Source organism: Myxocyprinus asiaticus, chromosome 9 (assembly GCF_019703515.2).
Source record: "Myxocyprinus asiaticus isolate MX2 ecotype Aquarium Trade chromosome 9, UBuf_Myxa_2, whole genome shotgun sequence".
NCBI classification, from domain to species: Eukaryota; Metazoa; Chordata; class Actinopteri; order Cypriniformes; family Catostomidae; genus Myxocyprinus; species Myxocyprinus asiaticus.
The window spans coordinates 5,671,130-5,693,342 of record NC_059352.1 but is presented as its reverse complement, the minus strand read 5'-3'; the positions used below and the strand labels follow the sequence as shown (position 1 = coordinate 5,693,342).

Here is a 22,213-nt window from a genome sequence, read left to right as displayed (position 1 = left end):
ATATTTTTTGGTCGTCCATCTGGATTCAAACAACCTTTGTAGGTGCGTGCTTTTTTGATTTTTTTATTATACAGGGAAACTTCCACAAGTTTTTCTTAATAATTTTTTTTTATGTGAAATTGCATATTCACACTGTTTCGATACTGGAGAAACCATGTTCTTTCCTTATAACCCCTGAGTCAGTAATGTCTTTATGTGTGTTGTTAATTTCATTTTCCTACTCTGTCTAGCTGAACCAAAGTGTAAATCTGGCCCAGTCGACCTAGTCTTCATCATCGACAGCTCCCGCAGCGTTCGTCCGCATGAGTTCGAGACGATGCGCAAGTTCATGATCGACATCATCCATGAGCTGGACATTGGCCTGGAGGCTACAAGAGTTGGTGTGGTCCAATATTCCAGCCAAGTCCAGAATGTGTTCTCCCTCAAAGCCTTCAGCAAGACTGCACAGATGGTGAAAGCCATCAATGAGATCATTCCATTGGCCCAGGGCACAATGACCGGCCTCGCCATCCGTTACGCCATGAACGTAGCCTTCTCCGCCGAGGAAGGCGCTCGTCCTAATGTTCCTCATGTGGCTGTTATTGTGACCGATGGTCGCCCGCAAGACCGTGTGGCCGAAGTGGCGGCGGCTGCGAGAGAGTCTGGGATTGAGATCTACGCCATTGGTGTCGCCAGGGCCGATATGACATCACTCAGAGCAATGGCATCTCCACCGTTTGAGGATCACGTGTTCCTTGTGGAGAGCTTTGACCTTATTCATCAGTTTGGGCTTCAATTCCAAGACAAGCTTTGTGGTAATTGTGTATTTCATGAACATAAAGACTTTAATGCTTTGTGCAGTTAGCTTTTCTTGCACTGTGATTCACAGTATTGATGTTTGCATTGGTTTTTGCAGGGATGGACTTGTGTCTAGAATCAGATCATGGTTGTGAGCACATCTGTGAGAGCTCGCCTGGCTCCTACCAGTGTCTGTGTCTGCCTGGATACAGACTGAATGAGGATGGCAAGACATGCAAATGTGTGTACTCTTGCAAACTAGAGATTATATTAGTATGGCATGATTATTGTTCCACAGGTGCTCAACATGTGTGTGTTTGCGTCTTGCAGCCATTGATCTATGTGCAGAAGGGAAGCATGACTGTGAGCAGGTCTGTATCGCTTCACCCGGATCCTTCACATGCGACTGTAAAATGGGATACACACTCAATGAGGACAAGAGGACCTGCACAAGTTAGTGATACAACAAAGTGATCTTTGGAGTACCATTTGAAATTGTACAGATACACACACAACACATACAGAATGGTCCAAAAGTCTGGGACCACTAATGAAAATGATTTTTTTCTTATTTAATACACAATTTCAATTTCTATTATATTTATAGTTCATTTTTCATTGGACTCCAGTGTGTATGTTTATAGCTTAATTCACTATTTCCCTCATAGCAATGTAGTTTCATACATTGTGTAAAATGTGCATGTGCACAATGTGCATTTTTAAAGTATGCATTCATACACTTAAGCATGTAAACATGCAATGTCAAGTGCATGCAAACACCAAGGCACATTGTACATTAATCTATTCAAAGAGCATTCAAACAAAGGTTATGTTCGGAATAGTAAACTACCAACTGTATATTGCGCACAGTATGCAAGTTGTCTTTATGGAAAACTCTTACTAGATTACTTACTAATCTAGTACTAGTATACTTGTATACTTACTAGTATACATTCTATACTGCGCAGTAAGCAGTATGCTGATATTTCATTCCGAACATAGCCAGATAGCACCGTACAGTAAATATACAGTACACCTGCTATTTGTACCTTAGTACATAGTATACTTACATTTATTAGTATATTCACTGTTCAACATATTGCTCATATTGCAAAGCTTCTCTCACTGTTCTCTGCCTGTTCCAGTGATCGACTACTGCTCATTTGGGAATGATAGCTGTGAGCACGACTGTGTGAGTGTGCTCAATGGCTTTAACTGCCGTTGTAACGAAGGATACTCACTCAATGATGACCTGAAGACTTGTACAAGTTAGTGAGGGCAACTGGGCCACAATTATTTCTCCCTTATAATTTTAGAGGAATGTTATATTGTAAATTACACTGGTACATATAAAAACATTTGAAGACTTGAGGCATCCTCTACTGAGACACATGGGATGTTTGGAATGGCATACAACAATACTACTCTTCCTAGTATGCAGTATGTATTCTGTGCACATTTTGGACGTTTTAATTTTTTTATTTATGGAATAACCAAATCAAATTCTACATTTTCCAAAAATGACCTTCAGTTTTGTGAATTTCGACGAATTTTCCAAAAGTGTTATCAGCCACGACCTTTACATCTACATTGCACTTAATATTTTGATCAAACTACCTAAAGTTAGGATATTTTTTTACACAACATTGGAATTAGAAATGCAAAACATATTTATTTCTGAGAAGATATTTAGATACCTCTTGCTGATGTAAGCATGCAACATAGGGTTGCATGACAACAATGCTGCATACTACAGTTTTAAACAGTTATTGTTGCATACTGCATACTATCTCATTTTTGCAAACTAGCATGCAGTGTACAACATTGACTGCATAGTATGTATATTTATAGAAAAACAATGATTGCATATTAGCTCGTTGCTGGATTAGCCAAATTTAGCAGCATACTAACACATTTATTGTTACACACTGCATAGTATTTAAGTATTTTGGATAAATAGAGTGTACAGTGTACAACATTTGCTGTTTTATGTTATGTGTATTTTATAGAAAAGGGCTGATTGCACATTTAACTTTGTTCTGGAAAAGCCAAATTTAGTAGCATACTGCATTGCATTATGCACTAATAAATGTTATACATACTGTTTCACTATTTGTGAAAAATAGCATGCAATATACAACATTTACTGTGTAGGATGTTTTTTTTTTTTTTTTTTATAGAAAAAAGGTTGATTGCACATTAGTTCTGTGCTGGAATAGCCAATTTGAACTAGCGTACTACATTTTAAAATGTTTATTGTTGCATACTGTACACTATTACACTATTTTTGAAATATAGCATGCAATATACAAACTTTATTGTGTATTATCATGCTATGTACTGTATATTTATACAAAAAGCTTGATTTCACATTGGCTCTGAGCTGGAATAACCTAATGCAGTTACGTACTACATTTTAAAACATTTGTTGCATACTGCAACTATTTTTTTAAACTAGCATGCAGTATACAGTATATATTTTGCAGTATGCAGTATGTTAGTATTCCATTCCAAACATACAGTACCCTCTTGAAACAAAACACTTAGAAATAAGAAATTGACATTTCTTGGACGTTTGCATTTTAGCTCTGTGCTGGCATATCCAAATACAAACATAAACAGCAGCAATGAATTTTGCATGGGTTTTCTCATCACCAATGCCTCATAGCTTTTTGTCTGCCTGTTCCAGTGATCGACTACTGCTCATTTGGGAATGATAGCTGTGAGCATGAGTGTGTGAGTGTGCTTCAAAGCTTTTATTGCCAATGTCGTGAAGGATACACACTCAACGAGGATGAGACAACATGCACAAGTTAGTGAGGGACATGAACACACAAACACACACACATACGCACTCACATATGGGGAACTCACAAGTTTATTTAGAGACCACAACTTAACAAGCCCATAATTACATGCTAGACACAGTCGATTTTCTTAACTAACATTTTTCCAACACATGGCACAGTCTCTAATGCAAAAAGAAAGTAATGTATTACAGCTTCGCGCATGGCCTTATGTTGCAATAGAGCACATCATCACAATCTGTCTATCCATTTCCTGCTGTAAGCAGCTGGTTTATCTATTAAGCCAGTGTTCAGCCCACTTAGTTGGAAGAAAGTACAAAAACAAAGTGATTCACAGTCTGCATAGATTCTTGAATTCTCTATTTTGCACTATAATTCTAGTCTTTTGCACAAACACAAAGGTCATGTACTGTACAAATACAATTTTCACTCCTTTTCTGAGTGTTTAATTGCATTCAGTACACACAGAGTTTGTTATTTGTGTTAATTTATGGACAACTATGTTCAACAACTGAATTTACTCCTGAAAAATTCTGGAAGTGACAACTGTACATTAATGCAGCATAGTGTGCACATACATACAAAATATGGCCTCTATGACATTTTACTAAAATTCACTGACGATAATATATTACCAGTTACTGGATTACTAAATTAGTCATATTACAGTTACTTTTTTAAACATTACATAATTACATACAATATGCGTGATTCACTCCCACATTTAAATGCCGTTGTCACTCCCAAAACATTGTAGTACATGTTTTGGGAGTGTACATAGCCAAACAGTAATAAGCACAAGATGCATTATTTTAATAGCTTAACTATTATGAAACAAAATAAACACAGCTGGTATGTTGGTTTGATGTGGTTTGCTGTTCCTGCTTTGCCAAAAGCTTCTGTTTTCTGCCTGTTCCAGTGATCGACTACTGCTCATTTGGGAATGATAGCTGTGAGCACGAGTGCGTTAGCGTGCTCAATGGCTTTAACTGCCGCTGTAACGATGGATACTCACTCAACGATGACATGAAGACCTGCACAAGTTAGTGATAGGCCAAATATTGTTCGGAATTCCTTGCAAATTAAATTTCCCTGCTATTTTTCTCAATTGTTAAATATCAGTATTTGGAATATCGGTTTTTCTATTATGTTTGAGAGTGAAAAACCTCAATGCCTCCAAGAGGTATTGACACACTTCCTTGGTTTCATACTCTTAATTATGTAAAAATGTCATTTAGTAGTATGTAGACCTCTTTGGGCAGAAAAAATAAGATATGTTTTCCAAATTGAAGGCACATGATGACACGTTCTCCATCATCGTAGACAATTGAGAAAAATTTGAAAGAACGGAAGCTAAAGCCCCTAAACACTGTACTTCAAAAGTACAGTAATGTTATATCTGCGATGGATCTAATGGAATATTTACCATATTCTGCACAACATGTCAAAGTCTCAAAATCTAATACACCTAATCTATATTTAGTGATCGACTACTGCTCATTTGGGAATGACAGCTGTGAGCATGAGTGTGTGAGTGTCCTCAAAGGCTTTTACTGCCAATGTAATGATGGATACTCACTCAACGATGACAAGAAGACCTGCACAAGTTAGTGAAGGCCCAACATTGTTTATCCGACAATCAATTTATTGACTAATTTAAAGGAATTCCTTAACAATCGAATTTCCTGCTATTTTTCTCAAATGTTTACCATCAATATTTGGGCCATCCATTGCTAAGATGGTAAGGGCTTTTCAAAAAGAGATGGAGTGTTTCTAATTTAAACACCAACAGATGTTCCTCAGGGTTTCTGGTTAGTGGAAACCTCTACTCAAAACCTCTGTTTTTCCTATGTTAATTGGGGCCAAAAAACTATATGCCTCCTTCAGGTTTTGATACACCATCTTGCCATTTAGTAGTAGACTTTTGTAGTCATCTTGAGGGCTCCAATAAGAGCATGTGATGGCCCAAAACAAGTTCCTCAACATAATTATGGTAGACGTTTGAGAAGAATTTGGAAATTTGCACCCAAATGGAAAGCAAAAGTAATCTTATAACTGAGATTAATGATATATTTACAATATTCTGTGACTCAAATTCTAATACATCTAATCCATTTTTAGTGATCGACTACTGCTCATTTGGGAATGATAGTTGTGAGCACGAGTGTGTGAGTGTCCTCAAAGGCTTTCACTGCCAATGTAATGATGGATACTCGCTCAACGATGACAAGAAGACCTGCACAAGTTAGTGAAGGCCCAACATTGTTTATCAGACAATCAATTTATTGACTAATTTAAAGGAATTCCTTAACAATCGATTTTCCTGCTATTTTTCTCAAATGTTTACCATCAATATTTGGGCCATCAATTGCTAAGATGGTAAGGGCTTTTCAAAAAGAGATGGAGTGTTTCTAATTTAAACACCAACAGATGTTCCTCAGGGTTTCTGGTTAGTGGAAACCTCTACTCAAAACCTCTGCTTTTCCTATGCTAACTGGGGCCAAAAAGACTATATGCCTCCTTCAGGTTTTGATACACCATCTTTCCATTTAGTAGTAGACTTTTGTAGTCATCTCAAGGGCTCCAATAAGAGCATGTGATGGCCCAAAACAAGTTCCTCAACATAATTATGGTAGACGTTTGAGAAGAATTTGGAAATTTGCACCCAAATGGAAAGCAAAAGTAATCTTATAACTGAGATTAATGATATATTTACAATATTCTGTGATTCTAATACATCTAATCCATTTTTAGTGATCGACTACTGCTCATTTGGGAATGATAGTTGTGAGCACGAGTGTGTGAGTGTCCTCAAAGGCTTTTACTGCCAATGTAATGATGGATACTCGCTCAACAATGACAAAAAGACCTGCACAAGTTAGTGAAGGCCCAACATCCTTCATCTCACTATCAAGTCATACATACTCTTAGAAATTATGAATACACTCACGTAGGAATTTCATTTCTGCAGCAAATTTTCTCAGTTGTTTACTTTCAATATTTGGGACATCCTTTGCTAAGCTGGTCAGGACATTTTAAACAGTAGCAGACCGTTTTTAATTTGAACGGCAACAATTTTGGACCCCATAGGGGTCATGGTTCTAATTCGAGCTCCTTCCCGTTCCCCCAGCCACCGCTGCTCTGTTCTTTCTCAAAGCACTTAAAACACTTAATTTCAACTCACCATGCTTATGCAGTCCTGTTACCACTCTTGCCATGGTTCCTCTGGGTTTTTTTGCACTCAACACATTTTTCTATGCTGATTGTGGCCAAAGAAACTCTAAGCTTCCATCAGGTTCAGCCACACCATCTTGCTAAACGTGCCATTTAGTTGCATGTAGACTTCTATGGTTTGAATAATGAGATAGAACTCCCAACAAATCATTGGCCATAATAAATCATGTGATTGACCAAAACAAGTTCTCTGTCATATTCATTGTTGACAATTGAGAACATTTTGGAACCATAACATTTTTATATAAGAGAAATGTTTACCCTTTTTGATATTATACTCAATTTCTAATACATCTAATCTATATTTAGTGATCGACTACTGCACATTTGGGAATGACAGCTGTGAGCACGAGTGTGTGAGTGTCCTCAAAGGCTTTTACTGCCAATGTAATGATGGATACTCGCTCAACGTTGACAAGAAGACCTGCACAAGTTAGTGAAGGCCCAACATTGCTTATCTGACAATCACTGTATTGACTTATTTAAATTAATTCCTTAGAAATTGATTTCCCTTCTTTTTTCTCAGTTGTTCACCATCAATATTTGGGCCATCCATTGCTAAGATGGTCATGGGCGCATTAACGCATAAGCTTACACGGGCTGAAGCCAAGTGGCCCATAGCTCCAAGGGGACCTGTTTTGAGGCATCTGCCATCCCATTATTCCCTATTAACATTGATGCGAGGAATGCATTGTAACGTGCTTAGCGGGAGACGCTGTTGTAAACACTGTGATGGTGTGCAACCGTGAAATCCGTCCATGTATTGATGTTCATAGAATAACAACCCCCGCCCCCCCATGTTTACTGGGGACAAAAATACTATATGCCTCATTCAGGACTGATACACCATCTTGCCATTTAGTAGTAGACTCATGTAGTCATCTTGATGGCCCCAATAAGAGCATGTGATGGCCCAAAACAAGTTCTCTAACATATTTGTGGTAGACGTTTGAGAAACATTTTGAAGGATTTAAAAATTTGCACCCAAATGGAAAGCAAAAGTAATCTTATGTCTAATATTTACAATATTCTGCAACTCAAATTCTAATAAATCTAATCCATATTTAGTGATCGACTACTGCTCATTTGGGAATGATAGCTGTGAGCACGAGTGCGTTAGTGTCCTGAAAGGCGTTTACTGCCAATGTAACAATGGATACTCACTCAACGATGACAAGAAGACCTGCACAAGTTAGTGAAGGCCACATAATCTAATTGCACACATAAACCTACTTATACACAGAATGCATATACTTAAAGTCAACATGAAATCTAATCTGACCTGATTTACTTTCTTAATACACTTTACTCATCTTATTGTGCACATTATTCCAAAAGAAAGAAATAACGATCTGTGTAGCTTTTCATTAAAAATCTAATAAATTCCTCTGCCTCTGTAATGACTTTCCTGACATCAAGCCCTCCATTGCGGTATGTAACGCCCACTTTTCACCATCTAATCAATTCCTGATGGATCAAGAGAAGCCTGCCCTACATTTATTTTCTCATTAAATATCCTGTTTCACTCAAATACGGCAGAATACAGTAGCACAAACAGTTGCGAATGGTGTTTCATGTTGACTTTAATCACCTTAGTGAATGTCAGATGGTGCATGCTATACCCCAAATCAAAAAAATGATCAAATCACTGTAGAGAAAGAAACTTTATAAAAGTTTTTACAGTTTTCCTGCATCTGCCTCTTGCAAAAATGTTGCTGTTTGCCAACTACTTTGGCTGGTCATCTTACTCAAAAATTTGAGCTTGTCTGCTTTTTTCTGCCTGTTCCAGTGATCGACTACTGCTCATTTGGGAATGATAGCTGCGAGCACCAGTGTGTAAGCATGCTTAAAGGCTTTAACTGCCTCTGCAATGACGGATACTCACTTAATGATGACAAGAAGACCTGCAAAAGTTAGTGAGGGCAATATATGGAACCCCCCACACACACTGCTACTGTATATATGCACACTAATACAGATCATCGAATCAGAACAACCAAAAACACATCTGGAATACTTCACCCAAAAATGAAAATACTGTCAGTATTTACTAACCCTTTTGGAATGACAAACTAGTGTAGCTTTCTTTTTTCTGCAGAACACAAGAGGAAATCATTTAATGAAATGGGACATCCCATTGGCTAAATTCAGTACAATGGCAGAATAAAGGGACTCACTTTAATGCTTAATAACGCACCTGAAAATGTCATGAAAGTAGTCCATGCAACTCATACGGCATATTCCCAGTCTACTGAAGGCATACGGTCAATTTGTATGATTACCATTATGTAATGCTGGTTTTGTGCTGGTCTAGCAAATAGATTATCATAGCCATGCTGTTTATCATCCAGCATGGTCTTTCTGGTGAAGCTGGTTGACCATGGAACCTTTGCCGGTTAAGCTACCGTAGTTAAGAGGTCTGGCAAGAGCACCAGCTAACCAGTATACTATGCTAGGGACCAACATCCAAAATCAGCAATGCTGATATTTTCAACAGGGCTATCGCTGCTTGTCTGTGTGTACTTAATGTATACTGCATACTGGACAACAGGTCTATTGCTTGCACTGCTTACTGCTTCTAAAGTACATTTCCTGCTGTCCTCTGTTCTAGTAATCGACTACTGCTCATTTGGGAATGATAGCTGTGAGCACGAGTGTGTGAGTGTGCTCAAAGGTTTTAACTGCCGCTGTAAGGAAGGATACACTCTTAATGATGACAAGAAGACCTGCACAAGTTAGTGAAGGCAACCAGGCCACATAATCACTGTTTCAGATCAACACAACACTAACACAAAGCTAATCATGCATGTATGCTGCGTTTGTCTATGCTACAGACTCCTTAATTTGTTTAGTTCTCAAAATGTTTTTTAATTCTTCAATTGTTACATGGTTTCTAGGTGGCCCAAGCTGGTCATTTATGGTCAGCTGGTCTACCAGCTGCTTGAACTATGATCAAACCCCTTAAATAGACAGTCTTCCCTTTCACGGGCAGTTAAGTACTGTTTGCTTACTAAATATTGCCATTGATTTTGTCTTGTAGTGATCGACTACTGTTCGTTTGGGAATCACAGTTGTGATCATAAGTGTGTTAGTGTGCTCAATGGCTTCTTCTGTCACTGCAATGAGGGATACACTCTTCAGGAGGATGGAAAGACCTGCCAGTGTATGTATGAGGGGGACGGACGGACTAAAAATATTGATTGCACTACACAAATTTTTGTCCAATTAAATTACCTCAAGAATGAGACTGTCCCTCTCCCTAATACCACCTGCAACAAATCATAGTTCACGTAATGAAACATAGCCTGTTGGCTATTTTAAAAAAATGGGACAAATCCTTCGATATGTACCACCCAAACATCAGAAGTATGTCAACACATTTCATGGGGCCTTTAAAGTCTGTTTATTGCAACAACAAGAGTCTAATGTTTATGTATCTGCTTTTTTTAGAGGAAATGTGGAAAACATTAACTTTTCAAACTATCATTCAAGGTTTTATTTACCTTTAGAACATGTAGATAAGATATGATATGTTGAGCTTAAAGTCAAGAATTTCCAGTTATGCATTATTTGATTCATTCACCCAAACTGCACTTTTGTAAGGTTAACTTGACCTTTCAAAAACACTAAGACTATTCAAAATCATCATGTCATGGAAGTGAAAGCGCCCCCTCTTCATGCCTTATGGACTTCACAGACCTTGGCCTTGAACAGCTGGAAAGGCCAAAACTATCAAGCGTGTCGTTTATAATTTTTTTTTGTTTGCCTTAAAGGCTCTGGACATTTGTTTTAAAGGACCCAGTCATTCCATAACCAGACTTCCTCTCAGTCTGCTGCCAATGTAAAGCAAAACTCTGTAGTTAGTATTTGTTCATATTCATAATGTGTTTTTTGCAAGTATCTCAACAGCAAAACATAAAAATAAAAAAAATGATTATTTTTGAACTTATCAAATTAAAGTGTGCACCCCGAGTAAATGATTTTATCTGTCTGTCTATCTATATACTGTATCTGTCTGTAGATCTGTCTGTCTACAGTATCTATCTGTCTGTCTGCCTGTCTGCAGAAATTGATTTCTTCAAAGTGTCTCATGCCTTGTTTTTTGTGTCTTCTTCTACAGCGGATAACTTGTGTAACACAGTCGAACATGGTTGTCAATACCAGTGTGTGAGCACTCCAGGATCATATCACTGTATCTGTCCTGAGGGCCATCTGCTACAGGACGATGGCAAGACCTGCGGAAGTATTGCACTCTCTCGCTTACACTAACATTTATTACAGCTGGGATTTCCCTGAATTTTAGGGGAAATTCCTAAAGCTGATCTCTTAAAGCAGTTTACCTTCCAAACAAGTTTCAGTTGTTAATTCCATAGCATAAATTTATACTTTGTCCTTGCCATTGTTAATAATAATTAAATGATAAAATATTTTCTCCTATCTCCTATTACTATTGACGTGAGAACTTGATTTGTTTTTAGCATTAAACAAGTTCTCACATGGTTTTAGTGTTTCTCACTAAAACCTACTGTATGTTTTCAGAAGACATAGAATATGATGCACAAAATTCATGGACTACTTTTATGGTACTTTTGTGTCCTTTTTAAGCTTTAATGTGAGTCGCTTTCAACTGCCATTGAATTGAAAAGACAGACCGGTATATATATATTTCAAACATATAGTTTTGTGCTACACATAAGAAAGTCATGCATGTTTGGAACAACATGAGGGTTTGTAAATTATGTTAGATTTTTTATTTTTGGGTAAACTGTTCCATTAATGTTCAGATCTGACAATAAGTAAGCGATTCTTAGGATGACTTTCCCAAAAAGTGTCAACACTGTGGCTCTGTAGCACTTTCAAATCATTGGTTATGTTCTAAATAGAATATTACAATACTACTCGTACTATTTCTGCGGTAGAGTGTATATGTATATTGTGTGCACAGTATGCACATTTTCTGTCTTGATGGAATACAGATGACCTACGACATTTGCCAAAATAAACAACCAGAGCACAAAACTTACACACTTGACCTTTAATAAAACAATGACACACTTTCTCTGCTGAGCATTAGTCAAAACTCCTGAAATACATGTTAGATCATTCTCTCTCCTTCTCCAAGCCTGTCGATCTTCTAACATCGATCTGGTCCTCCTCATCGACGGTTCCAAAAGTGTTCGCCCGAACAATTTCGAGCTTGTCAAGCAGTTTGTTAACCAGGTGGTGGATCAACTCGATGTCTCCCCTAAGGGCACACGCGTGGGTCTTGTCCAGTATTCCAGCCGAGTGAGGACAGAATTCCCCCTCAGCATGTACCAGAGTAAAGAGGAGATCAAGAAGGCTGTGATGAATGTGGAATACATGGAGAAGGGAACCATGACAGGCCTGGCTCTCAAACACATGGTGGAGAACAGCTTCACTGAGGCTAATGGAGCCCGTCCTGCCGAGAAGAACATCCCACGTATTGGCCTAGTGTTTACTGATGGACGCTCACAGGATGACATCACAGAGTGGGCCAAGAAGGCCAAGGAAGCAGGTATTGTTATTTAGGACCATAAATAAGAGAGTTACAGTGATGGAAAAGTCCTGTGCTCGACCCCCTCCATTATGGATAGCATGCCAAATCTGTTTACCTTAATGCGCTCCACTTCACTTTTAATGTCACACAATCATATACACAAGTGCAATAGTGGGTGAAAGTCTTGGGTACAGTTCCAAGCAACATAGCAGTCATGAGAGTGATGAGACATAGATGAGACATATACACAATTTACATATCTAATATACACATAATTACACACAACACAATATACAAACAATAATACAGTATACAATACACACAATATAGAATATTGTACAGTATACAATACACACAATATAGAATACACATATACTCCATACTATATGAACCAGTGAAAGTGTGAAATACTTTTGGGAAGTTGACATGTCCTGCATTGAGACATGCAACATATCACTAATTGTTTTAGAATTAATATGCATGCAGCTTCAGATTGATAGACTACATGGAGTATTTCCAGTTTTTTTAAATCTAGTTGTCACACCACAGAACAGTTTAAAATGATTTAGTGAAGGCAAAAGGTGATAATTATTATTATTTTAAAAGGTTACCAGAGACCAGACCTAAAATACACTTTCTCCTTAACACTAATATAAATTCTAATGAATGAAAAACTCCATGAAACTGTTATGTGTCAACTTGCCACAGACAATAAGCTTTGGAGAACAATAACCTAAAATAATTTTCTCTTCTCAACTGTATCCAACAATTTTATCCTCGTGCCACCCCACTTACACATGCATGGATGTTGCATTTTAGTTTCGCTATACGCAACGCATAATTTAAATTGACGCACTGAGTCATGTGACAAAACAACATGGCGGCGACCACAGTGGAATTTGTGTTTGGGAGAAACGCAAACAAAACTACATTTGGTAAGAAACCAAATAAAGTTTTTATATTGAAACCTGTTTGAGTCAAAAGATTATAGTCTCTAGTTTCATCCGATATGCCATTTTTAAAATGTGAGTTATTTGTCAGAAACTCCACACTGCTAAACACAGTGTACACTAATGTGTAATCGGAGACTGTACCAGCATGCCAGGGTGTTCCCCAGGGGTCAGTGTTGGGCCCCACTCTGTTCAGCATTTATTTGCTTCCCCTCGGGCAGATTATTGAGAAATATGGCCTTGGGTATCATTGCTATGCTGATGATACTCAAATTTACATTAGCACTAGCCCTGATATCACCTGCACTTTAACTGTTGTGACTAAGTGTTTGCAAGAAATAAGAACTTGGATGCAGCATAACTTTCTGAAACTGCTCCAAAACTGATCTTATGCTCATTGGTTTACCGGCTGCTACTCATAAAGTTGACCATCCTAAATTGATGGTTGATAACAGCCTGGTGCTTCCCACTCCTCAAGTGTGGAACCTGGGCGTTATCTTTGATGCTCAGCTGACACTTGATGCACATATTAAAAATATTTCTAAAATGGCCTTTTACCACCTTAGAAACATTGCCCGACTTAGGCCCTTCCTCTCTCAGACTGATGCAGAAAGGCTTATCCATTCCTTTATTACCTCTAGGCTGGACTACTGTAATGCCCTCTTTTCAGGTCTAGCAGCAAAATCCATAAATAGGCTTCAGTATATTCAGAACTCTGCTGCTTGTGTTCTTACTTACACTTCTCTATGTCAACACATTACCCCTGTGCTCTTGCAGTTGCATTGGCTTCTCATCAATGCACGTATTCATTTTCAAACTCTCCTTTTAACATATAAAGCAGTTTATGGGATAGCACTAGTGAATCTTTACAACATTGTTGCACTTTATACTCCCTCTCGTCCTCTCCATTATGCTAACTCACTTGCTCTTCAGCAGCCCTCCTGCAAACTTAAATCTATGGGGGAAAGAGCTTTCTCCTTCAGCTATGGAATGCTCTTCCTTTTTCCATTAGAAATACCCCCTGGATTGTTTTAAGAATTTGCTTAAGACTTATTTGAGACCAGTACAGACAGACAGCACACTGAAGGTTAAGTCATACACTAAATAGGGAGCAAGGGAGCATCCTGTAGCTCTATTTGCAGCTCCTTAATTTAACTCCTAAAATCCAACCAAAAGTTTAGTTTCAGGCTGCAGATGATGTTTGGACCACTCAACATGTTTGGCAGACATGGGACAATGGTAATTTGTACATAGATTCAGAACTTATGTATAATTTTATTTAACATAGTTGGCACTGACTGGATGATGCTGGCCATTACTTTGAATCAGAATTATTTATGCTAATTTCTGATGTAACGTGTAATGTCTCAAAAACATGAACAACCAACACTCCTGGAAATAAATTTGACTTTCTATAGCTTGATATTATTTAAAATTTCACAACTTAGTCTGCTGTCCACATATGTTGCTATCAGTTCTTAGGAAAATACTTTTGCAATTATTTTTTTGCATTTTTATTAGGTGCTACTAGTTACAAATCAAAAAGGGAAATGGAAAATGCACACAGCAGTCACGCTCGGGTCTCAGGAGGATAATATATTAAATGCATAAAACGTACACTGCCTGGACAAAAAAAAGTTGCATACTCTAATATTTAGTTGGACCGCCTTTAGCTTTGATTACGGCATGCATTCGTCGTGGAATTGTTTCAACAAACTTATGCAATGTCACAACAATTATGAGTTGCATACATTTTTGGCCGAGATCTCGTATTGATGATGGGATAGTCAAACCACACGTAAAGTCTTCTCCAGTAGATCCCAAAGACTTTCAATGGGGTTAAGGTCAGGACCAAGCGTGAAAATGATTCCTCATGCTCCCTGAACCACTCTCACAATTTGAGCCCGATGAATCTTAGCATTGTCATCCTGGAATATGCCTGTTTTTTCTTCAGGGAAGAAAAAAATCCATTGATGGGATAACCTGGTCATTCAGTACATTCAGGTATTCAGCTGTCTTCATTTTATTGTCGCATAATGTTGTTGAGCCTAGACCTGACCAGTTGAAGCAACCCCAGATCATAACACTGCCTCCAGAGGCTTGTACAGTGGGCACTATTCATGACGTGTGCATCACTTCATGCACTTCCCTTCTTACCCTGATGCGCCCATCGCTTTGGAATAGGGTAAATCTAGACTCATCAAACCACATGACCTTTTTCCATTGATCCAATCCTGCAAGTTCTCGTCACATTGTGTGTGTGGAAATGCTCTTACTTTCACTATTAAACATAGCCGTGAGTTCAACTGTCGATTTTTTTACGATGTGACTTCAAGCATTTTAGTGATGTCCGATCATGATCATTCAAGGATATTTGCGAAGCTGACGGTTACCACTATCCATACAGGTTTTAATAATGCGTTGAACAGTTCTTAACCCAATTCTAGTTATCTCCTTAGTTGTTTTCTTTGCTTGATGCAGGCCAATAATTTGCCTCTTCTGAAACACAGTAACATCTTTTCGACGGCCCCGGGATACGTCTTCCGACATGGTTGTTTAAGAAATGAGAAGCTACACACTGCATCAGTTAGGGTTAAAAGAATTGTTGCCAGCTGAAACATATTAATCACTGCAATAATGATCCAATCATAGGCTCTTAAGGATCTGCTTATTTAAATCCAAACAGCGCCTTTTTTTTTGGCCAGGCAGTATATATTGTCATAATTTTGACATGATCTGATGAATGCATATCCAAATCATTGTAGAAAATGTATAGATTTTTAATTAGATTTATTTATTTTTTAATTTATTTTTTTAAATATATATTTTTAATTAACTTATTTTATTTACAAAAAATTATTTAACCTGCATTTTGCTTGCAAAAATTCCCAGGTAAATCGAGTAATCCTTCTTGCAATCTTTTTACACAAACTTGCATTCTTTTCACCATTTTTCACCATTTTTGTTGCTGGACAATAATGAAATCTCATAAATCAGGGTTTTAAACTGTATTTAAACATTGCAGTTACATTTTGGTAACAAGGTTGCAAAAATTACTAACCTTATATAAAATAATTAGAAGATAAAACTGCTCATATAGTATTTAATTTGACCTCCTGAGCCGGACGCACCTCCTTTCACTGACTATTTGTTGAAAAAGAACAAATGTACTTCCTTTTTTAAGAATTTCAAGCCCTACTTTCCCCACTTTTTATAGAAATTGTCCAGTATGTTCTTTTGAGCTTTGCCACTGATTAGACTTAAGTATGCGTGTGTTATGTGTGTTCCAGGTATCACCATGTATGCTGTTGGTGTGGGCAAAGCCGTGGAGGATGAACTGAGAGAAATCGCCTCTGAGCCCGTGGAAAAATACTTCTTCTACACCGCAGACTTCACAGCCATGAGCCAGATTGCAGAGAACCTCAAACTCAACGTCTGCGCAGGTGCATCTGAAACAACATGCCAAAACACAGAATAAACAAGATCATAGAAATGTGAATACATGAATGCGCTTTGTGTTAGACAGCACACGCACTTACACAGTAAGCTGTTCAAAAGCACCATCTAGAGCCTGTCAAGTACAAACACACAATATATTTACAAAAAGCAGTATAGGAAATCCATAAATCTACTGAGAATCAGTTAAGTAATTTATCATCTGATATAGAAGCATCTGATTATCTGATACAAACAGATAACAGAGTCTGCAATTTTTTGTTTAATTATGTAATAAAGACACATAAATAAACAAACTAAAAATACAATATTTACCTTAATATAGAAATAATGACAAAAAATGTGAAACCTGATTTTGAAGTAATTGATAATTAATCACATAATAATTAATTTCATTTTAATTGGTACCAACACTATTTCTTGCTTGATTATCTGTTACTCTATTGTTTGATTTTCCCACTCAATCAAGATGACTATTTTAAATTTTATCATAATTTTTAAAAGATCAATTGTAAACTAAAATATTGTTTTTGATAAGTATATTTGGGTCATTCCTACAATTCTGTGACTTTTTCGGCTTTAAAACTTTTTAAACATACATTTTATAGGTATCTTTATGTTTTATTATTAAAGGACATGTTAAAGATTACACATCATACAGGTCAAGCTAAATGACCTATAAAATCCAGATGTTCATTGGGTTAGGTGGGCTCCATCAGGGTGGACATTCAATTGGTAAAATTAACCACTGCATGGTCTTTAAAGATCTCCATGTAACACATTTGTAAACTTTTAGTGATTAGTGTATTCTGTTAACATAAATATGTTGAAATTTAAAATTTATATTAATTGTCCCTATATCTTTCCATAACAGGGTTGATATGTAATGCTTGACAACACGATTAACATCACAAAATAAAGGAAAACATGAATAACACACCTCAAATACCTCTGACATGATTTTGCTGAATTACTGATGTCCACCTCCTAAGTGTGACATCAGTCCATGCCAAAGATCTTGAAATAAAGGTCAGAGTATCATGCCATAATGGGGTGGACAATCAAATCCAAGGACACACAAAAAAACTCCACTGCCAGTGTTAAAATGACACATTTACCACAAAAGAAGACATGCTATTGAGAGAATGTAATACTAAACACTTCATTTATTGAGAAAAAAAAAAAAAAACATTTTATATATATATATACGAAATTTGATCATTTAGCACCTATTTTTGTCAAAGATGTTTCAGATGCAGCTCTGGGGACATGAGGAAATGACATTTGTGCAATACATTTAAATTATTTAAATTATTTAAAATTTGACTTATAGGTCTTTATTCTTTTAACAAGCCTGTTCAAATTATAATGGGTTGAAATTAAACATTATAAATACCATGGAGACCGAATTGTAGGAATGACCCATTAACCTAAGTTTTCGTTAATGAATTATTATTTATTTATTTTTATTCTTTTATCTATTTATACGTTTAGACATTTGCGTTATTTTTTTGTTTATTTTCTTAATTGAAATCAAACCAGCTCAAATCCACTCAAATGATTATTCACTCAGAAAATGAAGTCATTATTACACTTAATTGAATTTAACAATTTTTTACAAGCAATTTTATTTCTTTCAGATTAAGTCAGTTTCATTCAGCCAACATAATTTATTTGGATTAGGTAAAATCAATGTACTAAAGTAGTTATAACTCATCCTTATTAGGTTCATCAAAATAAATTTACTAATATTTAATTTAATTGATTTTCTTATGTTGGTCCAACTTAATTTATTGTATTAATCATTAGTATATGCCAGGTGAGCAAGTAGAAGGACAGTGAAATGGTTGCATTGTCAATTTAAAAGCAACTGCATAAAGAGCTAAGCAGCACTCAAATCAAGTATCACTTGAAAGTGAAATTCCATCCTTGTCCTAAACAATCTTTACCACAGTGGTAACCCCCAAGAATGCCTAACAGACATTCTTTTTAAATACCAATATAACAGAACATTAACCCTTTAAGCTTGGAAAAAAAGAATCAAAATATTAATAACTACAGTCTTGACTAACACAAAGTACCAATATAACAATTTCCAATGCATGCAGGCATTAAGACCAAAACTGAACAACTGCTTTGAAATTTGCAGACAGATCAGATGTGTTCAGTTTTTATAATTTATATTAAAAAAAATGCACTGTACATATTATTGCAATTAGTAAAAACATCCAACCGATCAAATAGCCATGTGCCATATGTTGTTGGAAATCTCTCAAAAAGTAGAATACAACCTGTCTCTTTATTTACTCATTGACAAAAATATAGCGAGTAATAGCTAAGTATATGTCTTTGACATACATGTTGGTGTTGCTTATTGCCACGTTTTCGCTTATAACTTTACATAACGGAAACATAAACGGAACATAAAATATCATATAACATTACTAAAATCATGTCTTTAGTCATTGTTGTTTGCATGTGTAATTAGTTCTTATGTACAATTATTATGTTTTATTTGCTTGTAGAGGCTTTTGGACATATGGAGATGTTTTTGGACACTATGATAAATCATTTTTGTAATGCTATGTCTTTTGATTGCTTTGTCATATCAATACAAAATTTTTCTCACAGTTGACATAATTGGGAACAAAACAAAAGCCAATTTATTTACACCCAGAGATATATAATGTCAAATAAGAAAAATAAGTAAAAAATGTACATTTCTGGCTCAGTTTTTCTTAGTCTGAGAGTCTCAATCCTAAAAAAAATCTATATCATTAAAAAAAATGTCTTTACAATGATACAAACACTTGATCCTCTTTTTTTTTTTTTTTTTTTTTTTTTTTTTTATGAGCCTTTTTAATTTTGGCCACTGAAACAGGAAATCTTTAAAAACACCTTCAGAACTTAAAGGGTTAAACACTAACAAATATCCTATTCTCATCTTGCTCAAACAATGCATAAAATAACACTTAATTTCAACATTTGTTCAAACCATCCAGTCCCATGCAAAGCATGCTGTGAAATGGAAATTTTAAGTTTCATGAATGCAACAAAAAGTATTAATGTAGTCCAAACTCAGATGGATTAAGTAAAATTCAGTTTTACAAATTGGATAGAACACAGTAAAATCAAGTTATGACAAAATGTTCTAGAATTGTGTTGCTTTAGATCATTTTAATTAAATGAACTGAACAACCTGCAAAAATCCTTTTTTATTTTTTATATATTTATTTATTTATTTTTTGAGTGGAACAATTTGGCCCCCTATAAAGATGCTCCTGTAATGAATTCCTCTGTGCTTTATTTTTGCAGAAAATTTAAAATGTAATTATTTAGATTGAGAATTTGTTCATGCATTCATTACATGCACTGATTAGTATTTGAGATGAAATATGACACATGGCCTCTTAAATGTAAAAAAAAAAAAAAAAAACAATCAAACCCAGATAGCAAATATTACCCCTTAAAGGGAAAATTAATTTCTGACACTGATCAGTCTCACTTAATGTACTGCTGTTGTTTTCAGCTGAGAGTCAGGGAGCGGTCGAGGTGAAGGACCCCTGCGCTTGTGAAAGTCTTGTGGAGTTCCAGCAGGTCACCATGTCCACCCTGGACCAGCTCAATCAGAAACATATCCTTTATATCTGCAGTGAAGATCCTTTAACCAATATAATTTCTTTTAAGTGCATGTTACTAAACCGTTCCACTCAATTTCTTGCTCATTAGTGGTGTTTACTAAGAAGTACACTATCAGTATTTCTTTTGCTAACATGTAGGGTTAGGGTTTTTTTTTTTAATTATTGACCTTACCATAAGTATTAAACTTTGGTGCGTAACTAATTCCTGCACCGTTTTTGTTACAGACATAATACCTCAAATCATCTGGCTTGTTGTGGAAAGATGTGCTATTACTTTTTGAATTGATAACTTTTTACCTGGCAAGCTATAAAACAGGCAAATAAATCTCATAGACTTACATTGAAGGAGTGACCAGAGCCATATCTAGGGTCCAGAATACCATAGAGACTTGGAACTGGGCTTTTTTGACTTGGGCCCGTAAGCAACCACCGAGACCTCCCTAGCAACCAGCTAGCAATCACGTAGGATACCCTAGTAAATGCAATAGCCTAGCAATCACCTTCTCATATTGTGTCGGTGAATTTTGCATGGGCAAGCACAACTTGCATTTTCTTCAAAATATAAAATTACAGTTCTTTTAGTCATACAGTCATTTAGTGAGAAAATATTAATTTAACATAAATATATAGCCTGTAGTAGATTTATGCATTATTACAAAGAAGCTAAAGGAGTTTAACAGAAGCCTCTGTGTATAAAGAGATTCCACATTGTGTCTGTTGGTCTGATGTGTTCCAGACCGGCCCTTGTGGTTTGGCTCCTCATATAAACCTCTGTGACCACAGGCTTCAATGGCTCTTTGTTACAGATCTCTCACTTAGCATCATTCATCAAACCTCAAAAGATCCCTTGTCCACTTAATGAGTCCAGAAACAGATGATTCTCAATTGGATATTGATGCACGTTGCCACATTTCATCCATTTTGCTCTAATTGAATTAGTTGACAAAGAAAGCTTGTTGTCCTGTGACAGGCCAGCACTTTGACGGTTCAAAAATCACATTTAGGCAACATAAAAGTAATCCACACGACTCCAGTCAATCAATGAATGTCTTCTGAAGCAAATCGATATGTTTGTGTAAAAAATAAATTGATAATTAAAACGTTGTGACAGATCTCTTGCTCACTTGTGAAGGAGGTAGCGGGAGCGGGATAAACAATCCAACGTGAGACTATATTTCACACACTTTTCAGCTGAACACAAATGGTATTGCTTTTCAGCAACAAATGCACTCAGGCACACACACAGCCAATCCCAGGAACTGTCTCACCTCCTTTTTGGTCTTAGGTCTTGGGCAGGCTGCAATCGCTGTGGTCTTATCAATTTGGGGCCACACCTGTTATGACCCAAGTGGAAGCCCTGTTACCATACTTACACTCGCCCAATTGTGCACTTCTTTGGGTTTGCTGTGAGTCCCGCCCATCTCAAGGATCTCAGGTCAGCCCTGATTGGCAGGTGCCGCTGCCAATCATTACTGAAATTGATGATGTCATCCAGATAGGCAGTGGCATATGCAACATGCGGTCTGAGGATTCTGTCCATGAGCCGCTGAAATGTGGCCAGGGCCCGAACAAACTGAACGGAAACATCATGAATTGGTGTAATCTGAACAGTGTGAAAAATGCAACCTTTTCACAGGACATGGGAGTTAAGGGGATCTGCAAATATCCCTTCATATAATCCAGTGTCGAATAAAAGTGAACCGCGCCTAACCGATCGAGCAGTTCATCAATCTGAGGCATTGGATACGCATCAAATTTAGACACTGCATTGACTTGTCTGTAATCCACACATAACCAAGCCGTCACTCTTCGGAACCAGCACCACCGGGC

At 36.8% G+C, this 22,213-nt stretch overlaps 1 protein-coding gene across 16 annotated transcripts in view; it reads left to right on the top strand.

The window, feature by feature from the left end:
• Positions 1–22,213, top strand: part of LOC127446287 (matrilin-4-like) — a 37,621-nt gene that overhangs the window by 10,452 nt on the left and 4,956 nt on the right. The window contains exons 3-20 of one of the 16 annotated variants that reach the window (XM_051707067.1): positions 231–794; positions 896–1,018; positions 1,108–1,230; positions 1,923–2,045; positions 3,467–3,589; positions 4,504–4,626; positions 5,068–5,190; positions 5,706–5,828; positions 6,339–6,461; positions 7,128–7,250; positions 7,887–8,009; positions 8,608–8,730; positions 9,430–9,552; positions 9,859–9,981; positions 10,939–11,061; positions 11,941–12,354; positions 16,577–16,729; positions 20,272–20,376. In XM_051707067.1, the coding sequence (XP_051563027.1) occupies positions 231–794; positions 896–1,018; positions 1,108–1,230; positions 1,923–2,045; positions 3,467–3,589; positions 4,504–4,626; positions 5,068–5,190; positions 5,706–5,828; positions 6,339–6,461; positions 7,128–7,250; positions 7,887–8,009; positions 8,608–8,730; positions 9,430–9,552; positions 9,859–9,981; positions 10,939–11,061; positions 11,941–12,354; positions 16,577–16,729; positions 20,272–20,376 (2,958 nt within the window). The remainder of the gene's footprint in view (positions 1–230; positions 795–895; positions 1,019–1,107; positions 1,231–1,922; positions 2,046–3,466; positions 3,590–4,503; positions 4,627–5,067; positions 5,191–5,705; positions 5,829–6,338; positions 6,462–7,127; positions 7,251–7,886; positions 8,010–8,607; positions 8,731–9,429; positions 9,553–9,858; positions 9,982–10,938; positions 11,062–11,940; positions 12,355–16,576; positions 16,730–20,271; positions 20,377–22,213) is intronic. The other 15 variants (XM_051707068.1, XM_051707069.1, XM_051707070.1 and 12 more) reach the window with 15 other exon arrangements.